Consider the following 22085-nt stretch of genomic DNA (forward strand, 5'->3'; position numbering starts at 1 on the left):
TTTTTTTTGCCTTTAAAAACGTTCACAAGTTATGAAAAGGTCGTGGTCTACATACATTGGTGTGGATAGAGTATAGGAGGCGACTCAACATCACAAGAAGACAAATCATTCTGTGTTTAATGTAAATCGATAATGTTTACCAAGGTACACTACTTCCTCTTTCAACAGCCCTAAAAGGAAGTTGGTCCTCTGTAACTTGCACATTTTTTGCACATCAAAACTCTTTGGTAAATTGTCATCAGAGTGCAGTAGATTCTACCTGCAAGGATCAAGAAGATTGCAGTCACGGCCAAGAGGAGTTCGATAAGAAGGTAAACCCATGACAATTGATAAAGTCAAAATGGCCGCCTTCCAGTTGGGCGGAGTTAATGAGGTAATGGGAAATATGTTTCAAAATGATTAGAGCAATATCATATCAATCTGGTGAAGATTGAAGTCCAGAACTACGTCCAAGTTAGGCCTCCCACGCATTAGGGGGGCTATGTAGCCCCCTTACAGGTATCGGCTAACTCGCGGAAGAGTCTCCATAGCTCCCAGGTGTTTATGTGGGAGCCATTTCTGTGCGTTTCGTATGTATATATTTTAGGCCGTCAAAAATGTGGATTCCTTCTTCATGGTGGGGGGACAAACAGAAACCAAACTCATATGGACCCCCAAATCTTGTCATCAAAGACAACTGAGCTCATGAACTGAAATTATTTTTTTATGTGCGCATTTATTATTTTTGGTATTTTTGATACCTGTCTTTTATCTGTGTTACTTTTATGCCATTTCCTGTGTAATAATACACTTCTCAAACTTCATCCTGGTTTCCCTACTCTCTTCAGACTTACACTCTCTTCTTGATCCTTTTGGGATGACTCCCGCGAGGAAATTGAAAATTCCAGCAGCAGTTTTAGCAAGAAAAAAAAATAAAAAATAAAAGAAAAGACAGTGTAAAGACAACAACAAACAACAAAAAGAACATTCGTCAAATTAAGATTAAAAAAAACATAAATTATTATCACAGTGTGAGTGTTGAGTCCAGTGTAAAGTGACCAAGTATTAGTGTAAGTCCAGTGTGTATGTACTGTGTGTATGTATTGTCCTCTCTGCCCTGTTTCCTCCTCCACCAACGTTCAGTTCTCATGGCTCTTAACAATCTAGTTCTCTTCTGGTTGGGTCCAAATTTAAACACGTGACACTACTACGAGCTATTCCCTAAATGTACATTCTTACTACGTCTATCAGGGATACAAACACTGTTTTACTTGTGTCTCTTTTTATCTGCTAGCCTTTGCAACTCATTTATAAATGCTTTGAAAAGCGCTTAGGACACTAATCAGTAGTACCTCACGAGTTCATCATGAATCCATGTGTTGGTAAGTGCTTGTTAAAGATGCATTAACACACTAATATCCATGGCATATTTATAAAGTAATGTTCAAATTGAACAATGCATGTTTGTGTCCAGGTTCTGGTAACCTTAGCACTCATTTAGAAATGCTTTGTAAAGCAGCAGATCCCGACTTCAGATGGACTCACAGCATGTAGGTAACTAACTAGCAGGAACTCCTGAAGTAGTCATGGGTTTCATTATTGGAAGTATTTGGAAGTTATGTAATAACACCCCAGTTATTAGTTTAGGCCTATTATTGGTGGCTTTGAGTTTGTAGAAAGCGCTATATAAAGTCGATTTTTTATTATAAATATTTCTAAATCATAACATTTTATGAACAAATGTAGGTCTAGACTGTTAATCATCAACTTCCTAGTTTTTCACCAATGTCTTACGTACATTCCAGAGTTTCTAGTTTATAATGGTAAATTACTTATTTACAAATGGTTAATGCATCATTTGTGCATTGTTAAAAAAAAAAAATTATAAAAGCTTCATATGGGATAATTTATTATGGATAAACCATTTACTAAATGTTTTCTAGGCAAGGCAAGGCAAGGCAGCTTTATTGTAGAGCACATTTCAGCAACAGGGCAATTCAAAGTGCTTTACACAAAATCAGTTAAATAAAACACAAATACAAACAGCTAAAAATTATAAGCATATAAAACACCAAATAGACAGTTAAACACAAAAAAGACACATAAACATAAGAATAAAGTTACAGTGCAGCATAAGAAATTAATTGTTTCAGAACACATCTACTGTCCCCGCTTGGGGAAATTATGTCACTCAGTTCTGTCCCTGACAGAAGGAAAATATCAATGATATTTTTACTTTAAGCTTTTATCTGGCCCCTAGCAGCAGATTTTCGTGCACTTTTATCTGGCCCCTGGCAGCAGATTTTTTGTGCACATTTCAACGTACCCCAGGTACTCCCTCAGTTTACTTTTAGCTTTTATCTGGCCCTGGCAGCTGATTTTTTGTGAACTTTTCCACAGTGCGTCACTCACCCGTGTCTGTTTCGTTAAAGAACTGAGCATCCATTTAAAAGGCAGCATCACTTTTATCTGGCCCCTGGCAGCAGATTTTTCGTGCACTTTTCCAAAAGTGTACCCCAGGTACACTCACTCAGTTCTGTCCCTGACAGAAGGAAATGTCAATGATATTTCTACTTTTAGCTTTTATCTGGCCCCTGGCAGCAGATTTTTCGTGCACTTTTATCCGGCCCCTGGCAGCAGATTTTTCGTGCACTTTTCCAACAGTGTACCCCAGGTGCACTCACGCAGTTTACTTTTAGCTTTTATCTGCCCCTGGCAGCAGATTTTCATGCACTTTTCCACATGTGTCACTCACCCGTGTTGTTCGTTAAAGAAAGAGCAGTCATTTAAAGAAAGGCAGCATTACTTTTATCTGGCCCCTGGCAGCAGATTTTTGTGCACTTTTATCCCGCCCCTGCAGCAGATTTTTCGTGCACTTTTCCAACAGTGTACCCCAGGTGCACTCACTCAGTTTACTTTTAGCTTTTATCTGGCCCTGGCAGCAGATTTTTGGTGCACTTTTATCCGGCCCCTGGCAGCAGATTTTTCGTGCACTTTTCCAACAGTGTACCCCAGGTGCACTCACTCATTTACTTTTAGCTTTTTTCTGGCCCCTGGCAGCAGATTTTTCGTGCACTTTTCCAACAGTGTGTCACTCACCCGTGTCTGTTCGTTAAAGAAATGAGCAGTCATTTAAACAAGGCAGCATCACTTTTATCTGGCCCCTGGCAGCAGATTTTTTGTGCACTTTTCAAACAGTATACCCCAGGTACACTCACTCAGTTCTGTCCCTGACAGAAGGAAAATATCAATGATATTTCTACTTTTAGCTTTTATCTGGCCCCTGGCAGCAGATTTTTCGTGCACTTTTATCTGGCCCCTGGCAGCAGATTTTTCGTGCACTTTTCCAACAGTGCGTCACTCACCCGTGTCTGTTCGTTAAGAAATGACAGTCATTTAAGAAAGGCAGCATTACTTTTATCTGGCCCCTGGCAGCAGATCTTTCGTGCACTTTTCCAACAGTGTACCCCAGTACACTCACTCAGTTCTGTCCCTGACAGAAGGAAAATATCAATAATATTTCTACTTTTAGCTTTTATCTGGCCCCTGGCAGCAGATTTTTCGTGCACTTTTATCTGCCCCTGGCAGCAGATTTTTCGTGCACTTTTCCAACAGTGTACCCCCGTACACTCACTCAGTTTACTTTTAGCTTTTATCTGGACACTGGCAGCAGATTTTTCGTGCACTTTTCCAACAGTGTACCCCAGGTACACTCACTCAGTTCTGTCCCTGACAAAAGGAAAATATCAATGATATTTTTACTGTTAGCTTTTATCTGGCCCTGGCAGCAGAGTTTTCGTGCACTTTTCCAACATGTACCCCAGGTACACTCACTCAGTTTACTTTAGCTTTTATCTGGCCCCTGGCAGCAGATTTTTTCGTGCACTTTTCCAACATTGTACCCCAGGTACACTCACTCAGTTTACTTTTAGCTTTTATCTGGCTCCTGGCAGCAGATTTTTCGTGCACTTTTCCAACAGTGTACTCCAGTTACACTCACTCAGTTCTGTCCCTGACAAAAGGAAAATATCAATGATATTTTTACTGTTAGCTTTTATCTGCCCCTGGCAGCAGAGTTTTCATGCACTTTTCCAACAGTGCGTCACTCACCTGTCTGTTCGTTAAAGAAATGAGCAGTCTTTTAAAGAAAGGCAGCATAAAAAAAAGTCTTCAGCCTTCATTTAAAAAACTGAGAGTAGCAGCGGATCTACAGGTTTATGGGAGTTTATTCCAGATATGAGAGCATTGAAACTGAAGCTGCTTCACCCTGTTTAGTTCTGACTCTGGGGACAGAAAGTAGACCTGTCCCAGATGACCTGAGAGGTCTGGGTGGTTCATAGTGGTAGTAGCAGATCAAATGTATTTTGGACCTAAACCGTTGAGTGATTTATAAACTAGCAAAAGTACTTTGAAATCAATTCTTTGAGACACAGGAAGCCGGTGTAAAGACTTCAGAACTGGAGTGATGTGATCCAGTCTCTTGGTCTTAGTGAGGACTCGAGCAGCAGCATTCTGAATCAGCTGCAGCTGTCTGATTGATTTTTTAGGGAGACCTGTAAAGACACCTTTACAGTATTCAAGTCTCTGAAGATGAAAACATGGACCAGTTTTTCCAAGTCCTGTTACACATAGTCCTTTAACCCTTGATATGTTCTTAAGGTGATAGTAGGCTGACTTTGTAATTGTCTTAATGTGGCTGTTAAAGTTCAGGTCTGAGTCCATGACTACACCAAGATTTCTGGCTTTGTCTGTTGTTTTTAACATTGTTGTTTTTTAACATTGTTGTTTGAAGCTGAGCGCAGACTTTTAATCGTTCCTCTTTTGCTCCAAAAACCACCACCTCAGTTTTTCCTTCATTTAATTTCAGAAAGTTCTGGCACATCCAGCCGTTAATTTGTTCGATGCACTTAGTCAGTTTTGTATGGACTATAGTCCCCTGGCAATAAGTTGTGTAAATTTGTGTGTCGTCCGCATAACTATGGTAACTTATTTTGTTGTTCTCCATAATCTGGGCCAGTGGAGCATGTAGATGTTAAACAGAAGAGGCCCCAGAATAGAGCCTTGGGGAACTCTGCACGTCATATTTGTATGTTCAGATGTATAATTACCTATTGACACAAGTAATCCCTATTCTTTAGGTAGGATTCAAACCAGTTTAGTACTGAGCCAGGAAGTCCTACCCAGTTTTCTAACCGGTCTAGTAGTATGTCATGGTCGACCGTGTCAAATGCCGCACTGAGATCAATAATACTGAGATTGAAATTTTGCCATTATCTGTGTTAAGGTGAATGTCATTAAAAACTTTGAAGAGACCCGTCTCAGTGCTGTGGTGTGGTCACCAGACTGAAAGGTATCAAAACTGTTGTTTATTGACATGAAATGGCTGAGTTGTAGAAAAACGCTTTTTCAAAGATTTTACTTAAAACGGAAGGTTTGATATCGGCCTATAGTTGCTCATTAGTGACTTGTCTAGGTTGTTCTTTTTTAAAAGTGGCTTGATTACTGCAGTTTTCAGGGCCTGTGGAAAGATACCTGAAAGAAGAGACAAGTTCACAATCTGTAGAAGATCAGAAGTCAAACAAGTCAAAACATTTTTTAAAAGTCCCGCTGGTAGATTATCAAGGCAACAGGAAGAGGTTTTCAGATGTTTGTATAATCTCCTCCACGTTTTTATGGTTGATTAAATGAAATTCTGTCATATTGGAATAGTTTTGCTTGAACACCGTAACAACAACATATCCTGAGCTTGTTATGGAGGCACTGACTGTTGTCTTATTTTCTGAATTTTGTCTTTGAAGAAGGAGGCAAAGTCATTGCAGGCCTTGGTAGATAAAAGTTCAGATGCTACTGGTACTGGAGGGTTGTTAATCTATCGACAGTAGCAAACAAAGCACGTGAATATTATTGTTTTTTTAGAGATAATATCAGAGAAGAAGGACCTTCTTGCATTCCTCAGTTTCAAATTATAAATGCAAAGTCTCTCTTTATAGGTGTTATAATGGACCAGGAGATTGTTTTTCGCCACCTTCGTTCAGCTTTCCTACACTCTCTTTTTTCTGTTCTCACCAGTAGGACATTTCTCCATGGAGATCTTTTCTTACCAGATACAACTTTGACCTTAGTGGGAGCAATGGCATCAATAACATTTGTAATTTTACAGTTGAAATTATCTACAAGCTCAGTGACTGAGAGCCCAGAGAGGGCGGGTGTGTAGGAGAAAAGCTGAATAAATGTTTCACTGGTGTTTTCAGTGATATACCGTTTTCTGATTATCTTTGTTTGGACACTTTTGGGCACAGAGATAGAGCCGCTGAGAAAACACAGGAATGATCAGAGAGAGCAACGTCAGTCACCACAACCTTGGAAATGTTCAGACCCTTGGAGACTATCAGGTCCAGAGTTTGCCCCTTATTGTGAGTGGGCTTCGTCACATGCTGAGTCAGTCCATAGTTCTCAAAAACACAACCCAGTTCTTTGGTCCCCCTGTCCTGGGGGTTGTCAACATGAATGTTAAAATCACCCGCAATGATTACACAATCAAAGTTAATACAGATTATAGACAGCACTTCAGTGAAGTCATCAATGAAGGTTGCACAATATTTAGGTGGCCTGTAGATATTTAGAAACATCGCTTGAGGGGAAGACTTTAGCTGAAGAGCCATATATTCAAAAGAAACAAATTTCCATAACATATTTGCGTACAGTGGAATGAGTCATTAAACAAAATGGTGACTCCACCTCCTTTCTTATTCATTCTATTCTCGCTCATAAAACTGAAGTTAGGGGAGCTGACTCGATGAAACAGCAGCGCTGTTATTATGGTCTAACCAGGTTTCAGTTAAAAACATAAAATCTAGATTGTGCTTAATGATAAAATCATTGATTAAAAATGATTTTCCTGCCAAAGACCTGACGTTTAGTAAGGCTAGTGTTAGTGTGTTTTCATTGTTTGGGACAGGCTGTAGCTGACGAGAAGTTTCTAAATGCTTTACTGATTAGAATGAATATAGAAACTCTGCTTTACAAAATATAAACAGAGAAATTACTAATAGTTTGTAGATAGTTTATGAAGGGAAAATTATTTAATTTACAAATGTTGTCACCATACTTATTAATTGTCGAACTTCTATTGATGAACATTATTTTTGAGAGCCTTATTTACTATGAACAAACCAGTCATGAGTTGTATAAAAATGCTTTATTTATGAGAATTAACACAGGAGCAATGCTTTACAAATGAAGAACAAAACATTTAGTAATAGTTTGCAACTGGTTCATAATAGGAACATGATTTCATTAATAAATGGTTGTTTCATTATCTATTAATTATAAATCATGTACCTGACTCTAATAATAAAAAAATCACCAAAATATTATTACAAAAATTCAAACGTAGAACACTGCATAAATCCTGCTGGTGATTTAAAGAAAGCCTTTTGCTGAATCATTCAACTCATCCTTGTCGTCTGTGTTTTATTAAAACATAGTTACAGGTTGTCACGTTATATAGATACTGTTGACAAAAGTACTGTCAGATATATCTCATTAACTAAATGTATTTCTTTTTATTCATGATGAGCAAGCTCTTAGTTGCCAGGTAACATGTTAAGTTACCTTTTCCCCCCAAAGAGCAGAAGTCTACATACGATGCGTATTTTGGACATTTTCAGTCCGTACAGTAAAGGGTTGATGAGTGGTTGGCATGTAAGCCAGTACAATGACAGAAAAACACGCAACATATTGGGTAAATAGTTCATATCAAACCTGCTCTGTATTATTTCAAAGAAGATCCAAAAGAAAAATTGAGCAGGGACAAAAGGTGAGGTGTGCAGGTACTGAGAGCTTTCTGTCTGGTCTGTCTAGAACCAGAAAAACCACTTTAAGGATCCTCGTGTAAGAGAAAAGAATCAAGATTATAAGACCAAAGATTACTGTAAAACATGTAAATAAGTCTAAAAATGTTATTGGCTGTTGTATCAGAGCAGGCCAGCTTGACAACACTATAGTGGTCACAGTACACTTTGTTAATAATGTTTCCACACAGCTGTAAAGGAGCAGTCAGAACAGACACTATTAAAGTATTGACAAGTAAAGAGTACAACCATGTCAGAGCAATAAGCAGGGCAATCTTTTGAGACGTCATACGAGTGTGATATTGTAAAGGATAACAGATAGCAAGATATCTGTCATAAGACATGATGGCCAAGGTCAAAAATTCTCTACCTCCATAAGAGTACAAGCAGAAGATCTGCAGGAAGCAGAAGGGAGCAGAAACAGTGTGAATGTCCGAGAGGATCTGAACCAGAAGGAATGGAAACAACCCTGTACTACCATACAGTTCATTTACAAACAGGCTGACCAGAAAAAGGTACATAGGTTCATGTAAGCTCCTGTTCACACAGATAACCACAACCAGCAGCACATTGGCACACACTATGAAGACATATAAGGACAAAATCAGCAGGAAATATAAGTATTTAAAACCTCCGGTGTCAAAATAGGCAGAAAGTATGAAATATGAAACCTGTGTAGAGTTGATCATGGTCCTCACCTTGGTTTATAAAAATAAGACAAATAATTACGTTAACTTTCTTTCTACATTAGTAAAACTATAAGTAACTAGTTAGTCATTTGGACTTAAACACCAAGCACACATGAACATGCATCAATGTAGTAATATGAAACATATTAATTATCATGGAAACAGTTTAAACCAACACCCCCAAATGATCCATTTAGTTCAACATGATGTTCAGGTGACACATTAGTAATAAAACAGGTGTGACATTGTGTATATTTGAGCTTATACCCACTGTAGTCAGACTGAGTCCGTCCCAACTGAGCTGAACCTTTGTTAAGACCTCTTTTATCCTTTTTAATAAGGAGGACCCCCCCAGCAGCAGGATGAGCTCATTATGAAAAGGTCCCATTGAAAGATTCTGTTTTTTTTGGATTGTGAAATTGAGTTTATTTTCCAGTGACATCAGTGTTCATGAGAATGTTGGTGAAAGACAGATAGAGACACAAAAGAAAAAAATAAGAAAAGCAGTTTTCATTTAAACAAAATGAATTGCAATTAATCACAGAATATTGCCATAAGTTTATTGTAGTATCATCTTGTGATAACTGTATCGAGATTGTATCGTGGGGCCCATCTGTAATTTTCAAGACAGTTAAACAAAACTTATCATGAAGGTCAAAAAAGATTTCCACTAATATCTAACATTTCATTGTCCTTTTTTTATGTGTGCTGTTCAGGCGACCTATCACAGCACACGTTGGCCAAGAAGCTGGGTACTCTCTGGATTAGGGGTGTCATGAGTTTAAAAATCCAAAATTCTATTAGACTGTCTGTTTTGGGGTCTTGTAGTCTTCTACCGCATCAACAATGTGGAGAAGGCGTCTAACAACATCTGCTGCTAGTCTTGTTTTTACGAATCCTGTTTGGTCAGAGTTCATTAATTCTGACATTTAGGACTCCAAGTGATGGGCTAGGAATTTTGCAGCGATAGATCAGAGTTTAGCAGGCTCGGAGGTTGATAGCTAGAACACTCAGAGTTAGGAGATCAAGACATCAAAGCTCGGTAATTTTTCTTTTTGCTTAGTCTGTAATCTTAGTTCCTCTAAAGTGATCAATTTCTCTAAGGGCATTTTCAAACCTGTGGTTAGTTTTCTTTGGTCCAAATCAGCTGGTGAGTTTGTAAACTTGGAGCAATTTGCCCTCGGTCGGTTTGGTTTCACACCTGGAAAAATCAAAGCGTAACAAAATGCACCATTAAAAATCGCGCAACAATGTCTACTCCTCTCATTGGTCAGATGTTTCTGGGCGGGAGCAAGAAAGTAAATACAGGGACAAGGTCCTGTGTTTTGTGGACCAGTGCATATTTTTGTATCTTCACTGTAATACCATGACCAATTAAAACGCAACTCTCTGCTGAGATCAATGATACCTCGCAAAATAGTGTACGTCAAATGGGTCATTACTTAGGAAATGGGTATTGCTTAAGCAAAGGGGGTGGTTCAAACAATCACCAATGAAGAAAGAACTCTCTGCTGAGATCAATGACACCTTAAACGGTTCAAATGTTATGGAAGGAGTTGTGGCCTGATGGAGTGGACGTGGTCAAGTATAGGGACCCGCTCAGTATCACATGTAGACCACACATTCTAAGTTTCATGTAAATAAGATGATGTTTTTCAAATAAGGCATATTTCCTGTTGCCAGATGGTGGCGCTGTCTCCAAAAGTCCATATTGGCCTGTAGATGTCCTCAGGCCTGGACTCATAGTGATTGTGGGAAATTTCAAGCAGACACAACATACACTGTAGTTACAGCCACTTTCTTCTTCATTTCTAAACAATCAAAATGGCCGCCAGGCCACGCCCACACCGTTTGTAGAAAAGGTTTTCTTTTTAAAACTTTCCATCGTTAAGGACTTAAGATGACTCAGACTGACTTTGAAGTCGATCTGATGAAATCTCTAGGAGGAGTTCGTTAAAGTACGACATGAGCAAATTGCCAAAAACATTCAATTCAAAATGGCGGACTTCCTGTTGGGTTTAGAGTATGGCTCCAATGGAGTTTTATGTCCGCCCTGCCATGCTACATATGTGTACCAAGTTCCTTGAGTCTATGTTGAATCTAGTGCAGGGGCTCAATGTTTTTATTTTTGTAGGGGGCGCTAGCGAGCCATTTTTATGCTTCTGTTCCTGAAACTCAATTTCTCCAGGCTTGATGCGACCGCCAAATTAGGTGAGTTTTTAAATATGTTAAGCCCCTCAAAAGGCAATTCATTTATCAGAAAAAAGAAAGAAAGAATAATAAGAGTAGTAATAAAATAATTAAAGCTGCAAGCAGCGTTGGACGGGCCCTCGCTAACCTGCGTATGTCGAGGTTCCTGGCGGACGCCGCTCCTTGCGACCGAGCATTTGCGCGTCACTCAGACACTGAAATTTGTCACCAATGAAAAGGAAACTCCCTGCTGAGTTCAACAACACCTCACACAAGACTCTACGTGATACTGTTCATTGTCTGTGAAAGGGGCGTGGCCAAATCATGGGGCAGCGGGTCAAACATCACCAATGAAGAAGGAACTCTCTGCTGAGTTCAATGACACCTCACACACACGGGTCGGCTCAGTAACCCATGGAGATCACACATTATAAGTTTCCTGTAAATCGGATGATATTTGTCATAGAAGGCTGATTTCCTGTTGCCACTAGGTGGCGCTATCTCCAAAAGTCCCCTGTCAACACCTGAGCCCAACCACTACAGAAATTTGTGATTATTTATAGGCCTTATACAGTGGTGTGAAAAAGTGTTTGCCCCCTTCCTCATTTCCTGTTCCTTTGCATGTTTGTCACACTTAAGTGTTTCGGAACATCAAACCAATTTAAACAATAGTCAAGGACAACACAAGTAAACACAAAATGCAATTTGTAAATGAAGGTGTTTATTATTAAAGGTGAAAAAAAATCCAAACCATCATGGCCCTGTGTGAAAAAGTGATTGCCCCCCTTGTTAAAACATACTATAACTGTGGTTGTCCACACCTGAGTTCAATTTCTCTAGCCACACCCAGGCCTGATTATTGCCACACCTGTTCACAATCAAGGCATCACTTAAATAGGAGCTGCTTGACACAGTAAGGTCCACCAGAAGATCCTTAAAAGCTACACATCATGCCGAGACCCAAAGAAATTCAGGAACAATTGAGAAAGAAAGTAATTGAGATCTATCAGTCTGGAAAGGGTTATAAAGCCATTTCCAAAGCTTTGGGAATCCAGCGAACCACAGTGAGAGCCATTATCCACAAATGGAGAAGACATGGAACAGTGGTGAACCTTCCCAGGAGTGGCCGGCCGCCCAAAATTACCCCAAGAGCGCAGCGACGACTCATCCAAGAGGTCACAAAAGACCCCACAACAACGTCCAAAGAACTGCAGGCCTCACTTGCCTCAGTTAAGGTCAGCGTTCATGCCTCCACCATCAGGAAAAGACTGGGCAAAAATGGCCTGCATGGCAGAGTTCCAAGGAGAAAACCACTGCTGAGCAAAAAGAACATCAAAGCTCGTCTCAATTTCTCCACAACACATCTTGATGATCCCCAAGACTTTTGGGACAACATTCTGTGGACCGATGAGACAAAAGTGGAACTCTTTGGAAGGTGTGTGTCCAAGTATATCTGGCGTAGAAGGAACACTGCATTTCATAAAAAGAACATTATACCAACAGTAAAATATGGTGGTGGTAGTGTGATGGTCTGGGGCTGTTTTGCTGCTTCAGGACCTGGAAGACTTGCCGTGATAAAAGGAACTATGAATTCTGCTGTCTACCAAGAGATCCTGAAGGAGAATGTCCGACCATCTGTTCGTGTACTCAAGCTGAAACGAACTTGGGTTCTGCAGCAGGACAATGATCCTAAACACACCAGCAAGTCCACCACCGAATGGCTGAAGAAAAACAAAATGAAGACTTTGGAGTGGCCTAGCCAAAGTCCTGACCTGAATCCTGTTGAGATGTTGTGGTATGACCTTAAAAAGGCCGTTCATGCTCCAAAACCCTCTAATGTAACTGAATTAGGACAATTCTTCAAAGATGAGTGGGCCAGAATTCCTCCAGGACGCTGTGAAAGCCTCATTGCACGTTATCGCAAACGCTTGGTTGCAGTTGTTGCTGCTAAGGGGGGCCCAACCAGTTATTAGGTTTAGGGGGCAATCACTTTTTCACACAGGGCCATGATGGTTAGGATTTTTTTTTCACCTTTAATAATAAACACCTTCATGTACAAATTGCATTTTGTGTTTACTTGTGTTGTCCTTGACTATTGTTTAAATTGGTTTGATGTTCCGAAACACTTAAGTGTGACAAACATGCAAAGGAACAGGAAATGAGGAAGGGGGCAAACACTTTTTCACACCACTGTATGTGTGCAAGATTTTGTGAGTTTTCCCACGTACTAAGGCCCTCAACAATGAGAGAGACGGGAGAGGTGCGGAATAACAAAATAATAATAATAATTAAAATAAAAAATAATTAAAGATGAAGGGGGCCTCGCCCCCTCTCAGGTCGGGGTGCTGGCAGACATCAATGTTTGCAGCAGTGCATTTGCGCGACAGTCCGACACTGCAGAGCCAAAGATTGATTTTGCTGCAGCTATCTGTGTATTTGGTGTGTGTGTGTGTGTGTGTGTGTGTGTGTGTGTGTGTGTGTGTGTGTGTGACCCAACCTGCTCTTTCCTTTAAAAGCTTCCATATGGATGTATCCTAAAATCCTCTGTTTTTGTAAATAAAAAGGAGAGAGCATGAGGCCTTCTGTTCCTAGATCTAGATCAGTTTACCAGAACTAATCTGAACTAACGACATGATCTCTGTCTCTAGAGAGAAAGACGTTCACTCGCTGCTATTCACCGTCAGTCGCCATAGCTCTAGTACTAGGCTGATTCTACTCTCCCCAATGTGACGTCATCACCAAATTTACTCAAAAAGCTTGCACACAAAAAATGACAAAAAAACAAAACTTGCCTTAAACACTGTTTGGAGACATTTTTAAATGAGATATATATCTTAAGTGATTTTTTTTAACCCAGGGGTGTTTTTTTACCCTTTTACAGCCTTGGAACGGTTCACAGGTTAGGTTCCTTGCACTTCGGGGTAGGACACTGTTGGTGCTCGGGCCCTAATAATAATAATAATAATAATAATAATAATAAAATGACACTGGAGGACGACGCTGCCTACCAATAAATGTCAATATGGGTCCTAAGTACTGCGTGTGGAGGACAGTCTCAATCTTAACTGTCCTTTTTCTTCATCTGTCCTTTGACGTGTATTTATCATTGTATGTGAATCACGGTATATAATTTCCAATCAATTGTTTTTTGATCAAATAATTAATTAATAACTACAGCCATATGTACTGGTGATGAAATAGTCTGTTCATGTCATCATGCTTATTTGTTTCTTATTTCAACGTTGTTTTAACTTGCTGAGAGTAGAAGTTGAGACGTCAGGTAGATGTGTCCCGGGGTGATGAGGCCAGACTGCTGATGTGCCCCCCCCTCTGACTAGAAGACTTTAAAAGAAGCTGACGCAGAGTTTCATCTCAGTTTTAGAGCAGAGACAGCAGACGGATGGTAAGGATTTATGCAATGTGATTACCTGTGTTCTGTCATTTCTAACATTAACGTTATATTGACTCTGAATAAGGTAGATGGTAAGTGTGGAGAGTGTGTTGTTGTGATAATTGATGTCTTTACTGTCTGCAGGCTGAATACTGCGTGTGTGTTGTTGTGATAATTGATGTCTTTACTGTCTGCAGGCTGAATACTGCGTGTGTGTTGTTGTGATAATTGATGTCTTTACTGTCTGCAGGCTGAATACTGCGTGTGTGTTGTTGTGGTAATTGATGTCTTTACTGTCTGCAGGCTGAATACTGCGTGTGTGTTGTTGTGATAATTGATGTCTTTACTGTCTGCAGGCTGAATACTGCGTGTGTGTTAATGATGTGAGTCTATGATAAGAGAACATTTGACATTTAAACTAATTTGATTTCTGCAGATCTACAAAGTGTAACGTTGTTCATGCTGTGCTAACTAGAAAGGTTGTGTTGGGAACCAAACTCTAATTATGAAAAACTCTACACAGGTTTCATATTTCATTTTTGTAGCATACTTCAATATTGGGCTCTTTAAATACTTACTGTTTGTGATCATGATGTGTTTTTATGCTTTAATTATCTGGGCCAATGTGCTGCTGGTTGTGGTTATCTGTGTGAACAGGAGCTTACATGAACCTATGTACCTTTTTCTGGTCAGCCTGTTTGTAAATGAACTGTATGGTAGTACAGGGTTGTTTCCATTCCTTCTGGTTCAGATCCTCTCGGACATTCACACTGTTTCTGCTCCCTTCTGCTTCCTGCAGAGTTTTTGTTTGTATACTTATGGAGCTATACAATTTATTAACTTGGCTGTCATGTCTTATGACAGATATCTTGCTATCTGTTATCCTCTGCAATATAACACACGTATGACATCTAACAAGGTTGCTCTGCTTATTGCTCTAACATGGTTATTTCCATATTTTATAACTGCTGTCCCGATATTTATAGGTGCCTCTTTACAGCTGTGTGGGAACATCATTGACAAAGTTTACTGTAACAACTATTATGTTGTCAAACTGGCCTGCTCTGAGACTACTGTGGTCTACTTTTATGGACTATTTATCACTTGTCTTTTTGTCTTTTGCCCTCTCATGTTAATCCTCTACTCCTACATGAGGATCCTTAAAGTGTGTTTTTCTGGTTCTAAGCAGACGAGACAGAAAGCTGTCAGCACCTGCACCCCCCACCTCGCTTCCCTCATCAACTTCTCCTTTGGGGGTTTCTTTGAAATAGTTCAGAGCAGGTTTAATATGAGCAGTGTTCCCGTGATGTTGCGTATTTTCATGTCATTATACTTTCTGACCTGCCAACCGATCTTAAACCCTCTTATGTTTGGACTGCAGATGTCTAAAATACGTAGCTCATGTAAAAGTCTGATCTTTGGTAAAATGTAGAGTGCATCAATTTGTTTCTATAAAAAATACCTGTGGAGAAATGTTTAATGTGCTTTGTTGTAAATTGTCTTTGTGGAACCTGAAAAGGGTTTATAGATAAAATGTATTATTACTGTCATTGCTAGGGGTGGGGGAACATATTTATACACCATAGTATCACAATATTTTCTGTTCTATCAACTGCACACATATCTTTTTTTACAAAATTTGACATTTATTTTTCATCAGTTTGTCTGTGTTGAAATCCCATTTTCTCCAATAAAAGTGAAACGAAATGAACAAAGAGACAATTTCTTCTTTTTAGATAAAACAGATGTTGACAAAGTGTTTTTCTTCTGGGACATCCCTTAAACTATATAAAAATTAATAAATTGCAATAGACCTCTTGTGATTCCCCCCCCCCCCCCACCTGAAGCCCCATAACATAACAACATTCACTCTACCAGATTGTTGCATCTAAGAGGTTTATTATGTAGAAACATAAAAAAATTATTTAAACTATTAAAACATAATCTGAGTAATTTTGTGTTAATTTCCATTACATCACTACCTATATCACACGTTTTATTATATTAATATACATATAACGTTAAAACAAAACAATTCTGAGAAACATAAAGCTGTTAGTACTCTAAGGAGCCCTCTTACCTGGTGCATTATTAAAATATTGTTTATAATAAGAATTAAACCCAAAGCAGTTTTAAAGCAGAAGGGGGGGGGGGGGGGTCTCACATCAGGGCCAGGGGCCAGGGTCAGGTGAATGAAGGGCAATACCTGTCTGACTGATACTCTAAAAACTATAACCCCCCCCCCCCCTTCCCATTCAAAGCAGTCTAAATCAAGGTCTGATTCTGAATCCAGTTCCCAGAGTGTAGTGCATGTTTAATATCCTGTGAGACCACAATGTGGCAGCATAAAGCAACTTTCAAATCACATCATTCTCCACCTGAAGTTACACACTGATGATTAGTTTTAATCATTAATTAATTTCATCAATAAAATAGGCTCTGAGTCATGAAAAAACAAAAAAATCTTTGCATAACCTCTGCTACTGTGTGTTTATTTAAATATAAGTACGCCTACATGAAGGCCTAAGAGACTGCAATATGAACCTGAATATTACTATTAGGGCTATAGCATTCATCTCTCAAGGATGTGTGAATTAAATAAACTTCAGCTGGAGTCTGATTTAATGCAGGAACACCGTCAGTGATCTCTGTCTCCAGCCTTTAATACCAGTGTTCAGGCTTCTTAATATTACACACGCTACTGCAAATTAGACTGAGAGGTCAGCGTTTCAATCGCTACTTCTGGAAAGTGCTGCTTCTTAGCCGGATTACATCTCGCCATTTCGTGAATAGTAGGCCTCCCCCCAGCTGGACGTGTCTGGACCACCTCCCTAGGGAGGCGCCCAGGAGGCATCCTTACCAGATGCCCGAACCACCTCAACTGGCTCCTTCTGACGCGAAGGAGCAGCGGCTCTACTCCGAGCTCCTCTCGGATGACTGAGCTTCTCACCCTATCTCTAAGGGAGATGCCAGCCCCCCTCCTGAGGAAACCCATTTTGGCCGCTTGTACCCTGGATCTGGTTCTTTGGGTCATGACCCAGCCTTCATGACCATAGGTGAGGGTAGGAACAAACACTGACTGGTAGATGGAGAGCTTTGCCTTCTGGCTCAGTTAACTTTTCATCACAACGGTGCGATAAATGTAATGTAATACCACCCCCCCCGCTGCTCAGATTCTCCGACCAATCTCACGCTCCATGGTGCCCTCACTTGCAAACAGGACCCCAAGGTATTTAGACTCCATCACTTGGGGTAAGAACTCAACTGAAGAAAGCACTCCACCGGTTTCCTGCTGAGAACCACGGCCTCAGATTTAGAGGTGCTGATCCTCATCCCAGCCGCTTCACACTCGGCTGCGAACCGATCCAGTGAGTGCTGAAGGTCACAGACCGATGACGCCATCAGGACCACTGAAATGCAACCGTTCCCCACCCTAACTACGCCTCGATATCCTGTTCATAAATACTACTAACCGGATTGGTGACAAAGCGCAGCCCTGGCGGAGGCCAACCCTCACCTGGGACGAGTTCCACTTACTGCCGAGAACCCAGACCCCCTCACCCCATACTCCCGAAGCACCTCCCACAGTATCTACCGGGGGATCCAGTCAAACGCCTCCTAAAAATCCACAAAAAAATGTAAACCGGTTGTGCAGACTCCAAGGCCCCCTCCAGGATCCTTGCGAGTGTGAAGATCTGATCAGTTATTCCACGACCAGGACAGAATCCGCATTGTTCCTAATCACTCCGAGGTTCGACTATCAGCCAAACCCTCCTTTCCAGCACCTTGGAGTAGACTTTACCAGGGAGGCTGAGAAGTGTGATACCCCTGTAATTGGCACACACCCTCTGGTCCCCCTTTTTGAAGAGGGGAACCACCACCCTGGTCTGCCTCTCCTTAGGCACTGTCCCAGACTTCCACGCAATGTTGAAGAGGCGTGTCAACCAAAACAGGCCCTCCACACCCAGAGCTTTCAGCATTTCTGGACGGATCTCATCAATCCCTGGGGCTTTGTCGCTGTGGAGTTGTTTGACTACCTCAGCGACCTCCACCAGGAAAACTGACAACAATCCCCCATCATCCTCTAGCTCTGCCTCTACCCCAGAGGATGTGTCAGCTGGATTTAGGAGTTCCTCAAAGTGCTCCTTCCACCGCTCTATTACTTCCTCAGTTGAGGTCAACAGCGTCCCATCCTTGCTGTGCACAGCTTGGATGATTCCCCACTTCCCCCTCCTGAGGTGGCGAACGGTTTTCCAGAAGCATCTTGGTCCCAACCGAAAGTCCTTTTCCATGTCTTCTTCAAATTTCTCCCACAACCGCTGCTTTGCCTCTGTCATGGCACTGACCCTAAGACCCTTAGACCACAGCTCCCCACCGCAGCTTCAGCAATGAAAACTTTGAACATTGTCCACTCAGGTTCATTGTCCCCAGCCTCCACAGGGATGCATGAAAAGCTCCGCCAGAGGTGTGAGTGGAAAGTCTGTTGGACAGGGGCCTCCTCCAGACGTTCCCAACTTACACACACTACCCGTTTGGGCTTACCAGGTCCGTCCAGAGTCCTCCCCCATCCCCTAACCCAACTCACCACCAGATGGTGATCAGTTGACAGCTCCGCCCCTCTCTTCACCCGAGTGTCCAAAACATACGGCGTCAGATCAGATGAAACGATTATAAAATCAATCATTGACCTTTGGCCTAGGGTGCTCTGGTACCACATACACTTATGAGCATCCCTATGTTCGAACATGGTGTTTCTTATGTACAATCCGTGACTAGCACAGCAGTCCAACAACAGACAACCACTCTGGTTCAGATCAGGGAGGTCGTTCCTCCGAATCACGCCTCTCCAAGTATCTCCATCATTGCCCACGTGTGAGTTGAAGTCCCCCAGCAGAACTATGGAGTCCCCTACTGAAGCCCCATACAAGACTCCAATCAAGGTCTCCACAAAGGCCCAAAACTCTTGTTTAGTGCACATGCACAAACAACAGTTTTCGCCCCCACCACCAGCAGGCGTAGTGAAGCGACCCTCTTGTCCACCGGGGTAAACTCCAATGCAGAGGCGCCTCACACCCTGGGCAACTCCGGACTAGGACAGAGTCCAACCCCTATCTAGGAGTATGGATCCAGAATCGAGACTGTGCGTAAAGGTAAGCCCCGCCAGATCTAACTGGTAGTGCTCCAACTCTCGCACAAGTTCTGGGCCTGGCTCTAAGCCCCAGGCTTTCTCCAGGCAGGGTCCCTCGATCCCTTCCTCGCTTTATAATAGGATCTTTTTAACAATCCTTGTCTGGCCTCTCACCTTAGACCACTTTGCCATGGGAGACCCTACCAGGAAGACAAAGCTCCAGACAACACAGGCCCCAGGTTCAGAGGGACACACAAACCTCTCCACCACAATAAGGTCATGGTTCCTGGAGAGTTGTATTTGGGCAATGAGCACGAATACAATTTTAACTGCAAATAGTCTACACTACATTCATGTTAAAAATATTATTTTGCAGGATTTACTGTTGACTTTATGGATTGACTTGTCCCAATACCTGTAAAGGTTGATTGGAGGGTGTTCTCTGAACCCAGGGTCTCAAATACCAACACTTAGTTGCAGCCCGTAGCCTTTGATAGGGTATTAATCCACTGGCATTACTTCTCGGCACGAAAGCTGTTGCTTAGTCATAATTCGAAGTTACATGACTTCCTGCTTTGCTTTTGCCATAACTTCTACAGCACTAGATAATGCTGCCAATAAATGTAAATATGGGTCAAAATAACTGCAAAAAACTGTATTTGTCATCCACATTATATTGCAACTTTTTCTATAAACGTTTCTGGTGAGGGTAGATGTTCAGGTGTCAGATGTGTCCCGGGGTGATGAGGCCAGACTGCTGATGTGCCCCCCCCCCCTCTGACTAGAAGACTTTAAAAGAAGCTGACGCAGAGTTTCATCTCAGTTTTAGAGCAGAGACAGCAGATGAATGTTCAATGATTCACACAATGTCATGAATGGTCAGATCAAACATTTCTAACCTTCTAACATTAACTTTATATTGACTCTGAATAAGGTAGATGGTAAGTGTGGAGAGTGTGTTGTTGTGATAGTTGATGTCTTTACTGTCTGCAGGCTGAATACTGCGTGTGTGTTGTTGTGGTAATTGATGTCTTTACTGTCTGCAGGCTGAATACTGCGTGTGTGTTGTTGTGATATTTGATGTCTTTACTGTCTGCAGGCTGAATACTGCGTGTGTGTTGTTGTGGTAATTAATGTCTTTACTGTCTGCAGGCTGAATACTGCGTGTGTGTTGTTGTGGTAATTGATGTCTTTACTGTCTGCAGGCTGAATACTGCGTGTGTGTTGTTGTGATAATTGATGTCTTTACTGTCTGCAGGCTGAATACTGCGTGTGTGTTAATGATGTGAGTCTATGATAAGAGAACATTTGACATTTAAACTAATTTGATTTCTGCAGATCTACAAAGTGTAACGTTGTTCATGCTGTGCTAACTAGAAAGGTTGTGTTGGGAACCAAACTCTAATCATGAAAAACTCTACACAGGTTTCATATTTCATTTTTGTAGCATACTTCAATATTGGGCTCTTTAAATACTTACTGTTTGTGATAATTTTGTGTTTTTATGCTTTAATTATCTGGGCCAATGTGCTGCTGGTTGTGGTTATCTGTGTGAACAGGAGCTTACATGAACCTATGTACCTTTTTCTGGTCAGCCTGTTTGTAAATGAACTGTATGGTAGTACAGGGTTGTTTCCATTCCTTCTGGTTCAGATCCTCTCGGACATTCACACTGTTTCTGCTCCCTTCTGCTTCCTGCAGAGTTTCTGTTTGTATACTTATGGAGCTATACAATTTATTAACTTAGCTGTCATGTCTTATGACAGATATCTTGCTATCTGTTATCCTCTGCACTATAACACACGTATGAAGTCTAACAAGGTTGCTCTGCTTATTGCCCTAACATGGTTATTTCCATTGATTGAAACTGCTGCACCAATATTAATAAGTTCCTCTTTACAGCTGTGTGGGAACATCATTGACAAAGTTTACTGTAACAACTATTATGTTGTCAAACTGGCCTGCTCCGAGACTACTGTGAACAACATTTATGGACTCTTTAGCACGTGTCTTTTTATATTTATTACTCTCCTTTTAATCTTCTACACCTACATGAGGATCCTTAAAGTGTGTTTTTCTGGTTCTAAGCAGACGAGACAGAAAGCTGTCAGCACCTGCACCCCCCACCTCGCTTCCCTCATCAACTTCTCCTTTGGTTCTTTCTTTGAAATAGTTCAGAGCAGGTTTAATATGAGCAGTTTTCCCGTGATGTTGCGTATTTTCATGTCATTATACTTTCTGACCTGCCAACCGATCTTTAACCCTTTAATGTATGGACTGCAGATGACTAAAATACGTAGCTCATGTAAAAGTCTTATCTTTGGTAAAATGTAGACTGATGTTAAGAGTGAATCAATTTGTTTTTATAAGATAAAGATGTAGAAACTAGAAGCATCGGCCTTCTGTGAGAAGCTGAGTTTTGTTGTAAGAACCTCTGGAGAAATGTTTAATGTGCTTTGTTGTAAATTGTCTTTGAGGAACTTGAAAAGGGTTTATAGATAAAATGTATTATTACTGTTAATGCTAGGGGTGGGGGAACATATTTATACACCATAGTATCACAATATTTTCTGTGTCAATACTGCAGCAACACAGGGACAACAAGTATTGATCTATTATTCTAGCAATTACACATGTATCTTTTTAACATTTGACATTTTTCATCTGTTGTCTGTATAAAAATCCCATTCTTCTCCAATAAAAGTGAAATGAAATGAACAAAGAGAGAATTTCATCTTTTTTGATAAAACAGTTGTTGACAGTATTTTGTTCTTTGGGGACATAAATTGAAGTTAAAAATATATAATAAACTTCAATAGACCTATTGTGATCCCCCCCCCCACCTGAAGCCCATC

General features: G+C 40.9%; 2 protein-coding genes across 2 annotated transcripts; both read left to right on the top strand.

Annotated features, from left to right (window-relative positions):
* Nucleotides 1–14607: 14607 nt before the first annotated feature.
* Nucleotides 14608–15534, top strand: LOC116676049 (olfactory receptor 142-like). The gene has a single exon (XM_032507439.1). The coding sequence runs from the start codon at nt 14608–14610 to the stop codon at nt 15532–15534; it is 927 nt and encodes a 308-aa protein (XP_032363330.1).
* Nucleotides 15535–20637: 5103 nt separating this feature from the next.
* Nucleotides 20638–21745, top strand: LOC116676048 (olfactory receptor 142-like). Its single transcript, XM_032507438.1, has one exon. The coding sequence runs from the start codon at nt 20638–20640 to the stop codon at nt 21562–21564; it is 927 nt and encodes a 308-aa protein (XP_032363329.1). The 3' UTR covers nt 21565–21745.
* Nucleotides 21746–22085: the final 340 nt, after the last annotated feature.

This window comes from Etheostoma spectabile, unplaced genomic scaffold, assembly GCF_008692095.1.
Source record: "Etheostoma spectabile isolate EspeVRDwgs_2016 unplaced genomic scaffold, UIUC_Espe_1.0 scaffold00002629, whole genome shotgun sequence".
Lineage (NCBI taxonomy): Eukaryota > Metazoa > Chordata > Actinopteri > Perciformes > Percidae > Etheostoma > Etheostoma spectabile.